The sequence below is a fragment of the Harpia harpyja genome, chromosome 20 (genome assembly GCF_026419915.1).
Source record: "Harpia harpyja isolate bHarHar1 chromosome 20, bHarHar1 primary haplotype, whole genome shotgun sequence".
Lineage (NCBI taxonomy): Eukaryota > Metazoa > Chordata > Aves > Accipitriformes > Accipitridae > Harpia > Harpia harpyja.
In genome coordinates this window covers 14912485-14920718 of record NC_068959.1, presented here as the reverse complement: position 1 = coordinate 14920718, position 8234 = coordinate 14912485, and the positions used below count along the sequence as shown (strand labels likewise).

Genomic DNA, 8234 nt, shown 5'->3' with positions numbered 1-8234 from the left:
CCTTGTGTTGGTTTCCTGTTGGCTCTCTAGTCTTTCCCATGCAGCCTCAACCTCTTAAGAAAAAAAAAAAAATATTGAAAAAATCTCTATAATCTCTCACCTCCTGCCTGGAAGTTTTCCAGGTACTGTTCTGATATAAGTCACTTTGATAGGCTTCCTACTAAGATGTTTCATAACAAACGGGAAAAAAGTTACTCAGTTAAGCACATTTCAATGTTTAATTGAAAGGTACATATCTTAATATTGAGACATGACAACTAGAATTGCACATTAAATCTTCTCCATCTCTCCCAGTAGGCTGACCACACCTTTGTCCAAATCATTTGTATGCTTTTCACAGGCCAGCACAATGCAGATAGCACTGGCAGATGCAAAACCCAATTACACGTTTTGCGGTGTAATCATTCCCATGAGTTCATGAAAAGGCTTGATTTGTCCCGTATAGAGCTTTGGTACAAAGTCTTCTGTGAAAGGTTTAGCTAGTTTGAGATATGCAAAGAGTGGTTTCCCCCTCAGCTATTACCCTAAAGGGGAATGGGTTGGTTGGCTAACATCTAAGCCCACACTATATTCAGAACATTCTGATCTCTTCTTCTCCACTGAGTAGGTTCATATGGCAATCAGTTATTAACAGCCTATTGCTAACCACCTCTGCTCCACAGTGACGCAGAATTGAAGAGGTCATTAGCAACATTCCCCCCCAACACCTCTATTCAGCTTACATACAGTAACACATACTTATTATTCACTTCCTTGTTAGCACCAGAAGCATGATATGCCTCAAGTACTGATCTGGTCTTCAGAAAAAACAGTTGTATTTTACAAAGCTTAGCATTAAAGAGATCAGAGTTGAAGCACTCTTCAGTGTTTCTCAACTAGATTGCTCCTACATACAGGCCAAGATGGGACATTAGCCCAGCTCCTACTGTGCCTGTAAAAATGCACCTGTTCATAATCAACATTTACCTCTTGTACAGTGAAACTTTGCAAGACTGATGTCAGATTTGGGGCAGGTGACCCAGTACTTTCCCTCAGCCCTTATTAGGTATCATGAGGTTTTTTCACTCTATAATTTGTAAATCTCGTAAACTACACCTCCTACAAAATACTGAAGTTGCTGCCTACCTTTTATAAGGCAATGAAATAAGGTTTCTCTTTCCTCCTGCTCTAGCGACTTGACATGTTCAGTGGGTATCACATCGCCTACTTTTTAATGTTTCTGTGGTAGAAGGCCAGTGCCCTGCCCAGCAGGAACATGCAGACATGTGACACTACCCAAACAGCCCGTCAGGTGGACTGACAGACATTTGCTATTGTCATCAGTATTGAGCAGGATTAGTCTTTAGTTTGATTGAGACACTGGAGCACTGTGCTACTGCACATGATGTTTTCCTAGTGTCACGTAATCTTTGGAAAGTAAACCATTTTTTAAAAATTAATTATATAATTCATCTGCAATTACAGTAAACCAAGGTTAGACTATACAAGCTGCTCTATAAACTATAAGGTGTTAAAATTCCTTGTATCAGTATTGTGGTATTTCACTGAACAGTAAACAGTCTAACAAATAAGACTGAAAACTGACACTTCATGATGACTACAACAATATTCAAAGAACATATTTGCTGGAATGATCTTTAGTCTGAAATGTTACATATTCTTTCCATGAGTTGAGTTCTTCATTATTAAGATCATGTTTCAGACTTGGTTTCTCAGATATTCATGTGTCTGTTAACAAGGTCACAGGATGGTTCTCTCCTCATTTTATTGTACTCCTGTAAAACAAAAATAAAAATAACAGTCAACTGAAGGGCTTTCTACAAGAGCCAAACAAAGCATCAGACTTTAATATAGCAAGACAACAGCAAGACAGCTGTTACAGAAAATATGTAGCTTTTGGCCTTAAAGTCTAGATAAGGAAGTAGTTCACAATTTCTAGAGTAAAACAACAGTAATATGAATAACTGAATTACAGTTTTTAGACTTTACTAAACAGACAGTTATACAGTTTTACTTGTATAAAGTTGTCTTCCTTTTAACTGGTTTAAGTGAACGATTACAAGAAACTCATTCTAATAGGCAACTGTTTTCTCTTAGCCAATTCTTTTTAGGATAGGAGCAAGCCAAGTTTTTTCTCTGACTTTTTGCCAGTTTTACTTCACATTTTAGTTTGAATGAGGTCCCCATGTCTGTAGAACACATATCTGCTCCCACAGCACACCAGAAGATCCACTTTCTCCAACATTCATATATTAGGTTGCCACTTCCTTAGGTACAGCACTGGCTCAAGCATGAACACGAGAATAGACCAGCCTCTATGACAGGCCTACTATGTTTATGTTACATGTCTTCAAGAGGTTACCTATACAGAATAAGAAACTTTGAGGTAGTTAACAGCTAATTACTTCTACATTATCAGAAGTTGATTTTTCAAGGAGTTACCTATTACGAGCTGGTCTCTGGAATTGTAGGAAGATGTGTTATTCTGTAGTAGCTATGTTTAAGCTGCCGTGCTGTACGTCCAGACACAATCCATTTTAATTTCTGGACATTTGGTTTGGAACACTTGCTCGAGGAATATTCTGTAAGGCACTTTAACACCAGTTCCTTCCAGAAGGTCAAATCTCTGTTATTTATCTAAATAGCAAGACAGAATCGCATATGTTAATAACTCATTAAATCCTTATTTCATTGGGTTTGCATGGCAAGGTTTTGGTAGCTGGGGGGCTACAAGGGTGGCTTCTGTGAGAAGCTGCTAGAAGCTTCCCCTACGTCCGACATCCAATGCCAGCCGTCTCTAAGACGGACCTGCCACTGGCCAAGGCCGAGCCCATCAGCGACGGTGGTAGCGCCTCTGGGATAACAGATTTAAGAAGGGGCAAAAAAGACCCTGCGCAACGGCAACTGCAGCCAGAGAGAGGAGTGAGTACACGTAAGAGAAACAACTCTGCAGACCCCCAGGTCAGTGAAGGAGGGGGAGGAGATGCTTCAGGCACCAGAGCAGAGATCCCCCTGCAGCCCCTGGGGAAGACCATGGTGAGGCAGGCTGTCCCCCTGCAGCCCAGGGAGGTCCACGGTGGAGCAGATCTCCACCTGCAGCCCGGGGAGGACCCCACGCCGGAGCAGTGGATGCCGGAAGGAGGCTGTGACCCCGTGGGAAGCCTGCGCTGGAGCAGGCTCCTGGCAGGACTTGTGACCCCGTGGAAGACCCATGCTGGAGCAGTCTGTTCCTGAAGGACCGCAGCCTGTGGAAGGGACCCACACTGGAGCAGTTCATGGAGAACTGTCTCCTGTGGGAGGGACCCAGGTTGGAGAAGTTCATGGAGGACTGTCTCCCTTGGGAGGGACCCCATGCTGGAGCAGAGGAAGGGTGTGAGGAGTCCCCTCCCTGAAGAGGAAGGAGCAGCAGAGACAACATGTGATGGATTGACTGTAACCCCCATTCCCTGTCCCACTGTGCTGCTGGGGGGTTGGAGTTAGAAAAAATTGGGAGTGAAGCTGAGCCCAGGAAGAAGGGAAGGGTGGAGGAAAGGTGTTTTAAGACTTAGTTTTTATTTCTCATTACCCTACTCTGGTTTGATTGGTAACAAATTGTCCTGGTTTCAGCTGGGATAGAGTTAACTGTCTTCCTAGTAGCTGGTACAGTGCTATGTTTTGAGTTCAGTATGTGAAGAATGTTGATAACACTGATGTTTTCAGTTGTTGCTCAGTAGTGTTTAGACTAATGTCAAGGATTTTTCAGCTTCTCATGCCCAGCCAGCGAGAAAGCTGGAGGGGCACAAGAAGTTGGCACAGGACACAGCCAGGGCACCTGACCCAAACTGGCCAACGGTGTATTCCATACCATGGGACGTCCCATCCAGTATAGGAACAGGGAAGTGGGGGCGGGGGAATCGCCTCTTGGGGACTGGCTGGGTGTCGGTCGGTGGGTGGTGAGCCATTGCACTGCGCATCATTTGTACATTCCAATCCTTTCATTATTGCTGTTGTCATTTTATTAGTGTTATCATTATCATTATTAGTTTCTTCTTTTTCTGTTCTATTAAACCGTTCTTATCTCAACCCACGGGTTTTGCTTCTTTTCCTGATTTTCTCCCCCATCCCACTGGGTGGGGGGCAGTGAGTGAGCGGCTGCGTGGTGTTTTGTTGCTGGCTGGGGTTAAACCACGACACAAATTAATTTAATTTTCCCAAGTCAAGCCTGTTTTGCCCGTGACAGTAATTGGTGAGCGATCTCTCCCTGTCCTTATCTCAACCCACAAGCCTTTCTGTATATCTTGTCTCCCCTGACCAGTTGAGGAGGGGAGTGATAGAGCAGCTTTGGTGGGCACCTGGTGTCCAGCCAGGGTCAACCCACCACATTCATAGATGTACTTTTAGCTTCTTCACATAAGATAGGAAGCCAAAGATGGCAAGCCAAATGGAAAAAAAAAAAAAACCAACTTAAAGCCACAAAAGAAACCAGTATGCCAATGGACATTCTCCTTCCCCACTGTATAGGCCCTTGCATGCATTTTTTCTTCCTTCCTCCCCTGAAACTTTATCTATACATACCTTGGAATGCAACTGCAGAAATTCCAATGCCTCTGTCAACTCCAGTAGTTTTTGTTCTTCTATCTCTAGTGCCATAATAGACAGTGCCAAGACAGAAGGCTGGAGAGAGAGAAAAAGTTTTTAAACACTGCTTTGTTAAGTTTCAGTAGTCTCATTGTCTTTGAACTTTCAAGACATTTACCTTGGCTTTTGAAAACATGATTCTGCAGTGACATGCTTTGAGCTGGGTCTCAAGTCTCTCAAAATTGAGGTATTTTCTCCTATAATGAAAACAGATGAATGAATGTAGAAGAACGCAAGCTTGATCAAGGCAGCACCACCCTGGGAACTCAGAGAAGCAGTGAGAATGTCCGTTATCTATACAAAGGCCTCATTTGTCCCAGAGGTTCTAGGGTTACAGTCAAACAGGTGTTCAGTTTTGGCAGTCCTAATGCCAAAAATAAATCTTGTGTTACATTGGGGAGAGTTGCATTGTCAAAATAGGCTTACCAACAAGGAATTTTAATGCTTACTAGTGAAAGGAATCTCCTTCTAAAGCCAGATTTTGAAATCTTTGCAATGAGGCAATACTTACTGCAGTGTAAGCAGAGATTTATTATACCATCATTATTAAGCACTTTTTGTTTTCAGCTCAGAGAGCAGTACTCTTCAGATCACTTTAGGCAAACATTTAAAATTAAAATAGGAAACCATAGATATCCATATTTATGATATTTACCAATAAGGGAGAAAGTTTGTGGGTTTTTTAAGTATAGAAAGGCCAATTAGTCAAGCAATTTCCCTGCTTACTTTTCTACATAGGCTTCCTGATCATATGCAGTCATAGCAAAATAAGTATTAGATATTTTACCTTTCACAGCTTAAATTCTCATGAATGAGTGAATGATATAGTTGCAGAAATTGGAAGGCTGTTGTAGCTTTGACTTTCCAAGACAGCTTCTCCAATATGATTTTCTCCATTCTCATCATATCGGAAACAGTGAACCTATACTGGCTTATTCGAATTAAGTCAGTGGCTAAGGGAACATTTCTCTCTTCTTCTGATGCCTTCACAGCCAAGTAGAAGCAGCTGAGTCCAACACAGCCCAAGTGTTTAGGCTGTACCTAAACAAAAGTAAATTGTTTTTACTTTCAAAGAGGAAGGCCTTTGATCAGCCATTTCAACATGTAAGTACCAAACTGTATAGGCACCAATGTATTTTATGAAAAAATTATGGGGTGTGGGGAGGGTTGTTCTGTATTTTGAAGATCAAGAAATCAGTCTTTTATCTACTTAAATTCTTATCTTTATTTAACTGAATGAGAAGACCATTACACACTACAAGTTCTGCCTCATTCATCTAAAAAGCGAGACTGCAGAGCAATATATTTTGATTGAGGTACAACTAGTTTCTTAATGAGGTTCTATAATAGTCTAATCAGAAGCTTTTAGGACTTAAAGTGTTGTACATACTGGCTTATAAAAAAAAAATTTGGTGGTTTTTTTTTTAACTCTTTTATATATATATACACACACGCTCATCTATGTACATACATATATAGAAACTGCCTTATTTTATTCCATAGGCATTACAGTCCCCATTTTTACTGCTTATTTTGGATTCAGAAGTCTTTCAAATCATCATTTTCCTATCCACTCCATGTAGCTTTCTCATTTTTGTTTTAACACACAAGGAAAACAAGCTTTTGTTCTTGACCAAATAGTATAGTGGCAATCCTGTCTTGTTAGACTATTAAAACCAACCCAGGTCAGCATGCCACACATACACATTAGAATGGAGCGCTAACAAAATTTTTTACCAGATTCTGAGTGCTGAACAGCATCAAGCCTCTTGATATACATGAGGCTTATGGGTAGGTTGAAACAGCAGTAAAATAAAAAGTAATTTAAGATGTTCTTGTATACATGCAACAAGCAAGACAATCTGTCTTGATCTAACCCATTAATACAGCCTGCATTTCCAAGCCTATGGACATCCTCAAGTTGAAACTGACGCCCTCTTCCTTCTCTTCTCCAGAGGGAACAGCTTTCTTAAAAACACTAAAATCTGAACAGGGAAATCCATTCTTTAGCTCTTGCACAATCAGAATCTCTGGAAGGAGCCTAACCTTTAGCCATCTAAACCCAAGATGTTCTAACTTATAATAGGAACAAGGTTGCGACAAGCAGAAGCTAGTGACTGAGAGCTTATACTTTAAAAAGCCTTACCTTCATCTTTGACAAGAATCTATCTAAGAAATTCACAGCTAGTGAAAACGTCTCTGTATGGAAGCCAAAGAACTGAGTTAAGCTGAGGAGGTCTTTCACTTCAAAGTCTCGCAGCCTTGCAGTCATTCGGAGGCCATTATCGTGAGCAGATTCAATTAGTCTCAGGCCAGAGGCCTTTGGCTGACATCTTAACTCCTGTTCCAACAGGGCCGTGAGCTGGTACAGCAGTTCCTGAGCTTCGGTAGTTACAAGCGTTTCGATCATCTGTAACCAGAAACAAATCTAAGTGTATCAAACAGCTAGAAGGTAAAAAATCAAAGTTACAGTTGCCTCTAAAGCAAAGATTGAAACTTTCCTTTCTCCGTAGGTGCGCAAACTACTCATTCGTAAGTCTAAGTACTTCTGTCAATTAGCAGCCCCTGTGTGACGCTCGGAACGGATGCATCAGCTCGGGCACACACCGGCAGCATCAGCGCCCGGCCCGCAGCGCCGGTGACCGGACAAACAGTCACACACCGCCTGCTACGCGGGCAGCGGAGCTTCCCCCCGTTCGCAGCGAGCGGGGCCCCACCCGGCCCCTCAGCCGGGCGGCTGGGGCCGGTGCAGTCACCCTCCTACTCACCGGAGTAACGCTCCCCAGCTCCAGCTCCGGAGCTACGCCGCCCGCCTCGGGGGCTGGCCGGCACCGCGGTTGAGCCAGCACCGGCCCCGGGGGCGTCACAGCCGGGGCCGGCCGGACCCCGGGTAAATCCCAGGCGAAGGCGCCCGGCAAGCCCCGCAGCGACCGCCCGCCCGCCCCCACCCCGGGCCCAGCGGGGCCGCGCACCGCGCACGCGCCGCCTGCCCGGGACGTGCCCGGGCCTGCCCTTCGCCGCCGCGGGGGCTCCGCCGGCCGGCCGGAGGGGCCTGGAGCTGCGTCGGCGGGACGGAGGGGCCGCACCCACCCCACGGACGGGCCGGGCGTGGCGCGGAGGAGCCCAGACCCGCCGTCGGTGGGGCCCGGCCCCGCGCCCTTACCTTGTCGCTGTCGCTCCGCTCCGCTCCCTTCTTTCGTGGAGGGGGGCTCCGAGCCGGTGCGACCCACAGCGACAGCGGCGCCGAGGAGTCACGCTAAAGCGCTGCCCGGTTCCTCGGGCACCAGCGACCACCGGGAGAGCGCCATGCAGCCGCCTCCCGGCAGTCAGCCAGCCAGCCCGCTCCTCTCCTCTCCTCTCCTCTCCTCTCCTCTCCTCTCCTCTCCTCTCCTCTCGTCCCGCCCCGCCCCGCCCCGCCCCGCCCCGCCCCCGGGCTCCGCTCCGCCCCCGGGCTCCGCTCCGCCCGGCACGGGGGGCGGGGCTGAGTGATAGACCTCCAGGAAGGCCAATCACGGGGCGTGGATGGCGAGAGGGGGCGGAGCGCCGTCGCTAAGAGACAGGCGGGGCAGGGCTGGCCCGGTGGCGGCCTCTGGCGGCGCCTCTGCGCAGCGCCGTCC

The 8234-nt window shown here is 46.0% G+C and overlaps 1 protein-coding gene across 2 annotated transcripts; it reads right to left on the bottom strand.

The window, feature by feature from the left end:
* Positions 1-199: 199 nt before the first annotated feature.
* CCNG1 (cyclin G1) lies at positions 200-7970 on the bottom strand. Of its 2 annotated transcripts, none has more exons than XM_052772187.1 (7): positions 7781-7970; positions 6764-7027; positions 5405-5658; positions 4736-4814; positions 4555-4653; positions 2443-2637; positions 200-1775 (listed from the first exon to the last, which is right to left on the bottom strand). In XM_052772187.1, the coding sequence occupies exons 2-6, from the start codon at positions 7025-7027 to the stop codon at positions 2446-2448; spliced, it is 888 nt and encodes a 295-aa protein (XP_052628147.1). In that variant the 5' UTR covers positions 7781-7970; the 3' UTR covers positions 200-1775; positions 2443-2445. The 2 variants fall into 2 exon arrangements, with proteins under 2 accessions (XP_052628147.1, XP_052628148.1); XM_052772188.1 differs by lacking the exon at positions 7781-7970 and adding an exon at positions 7386-7491.
* Positions 7971-8234: the final 264 nt, after the last annotated feature.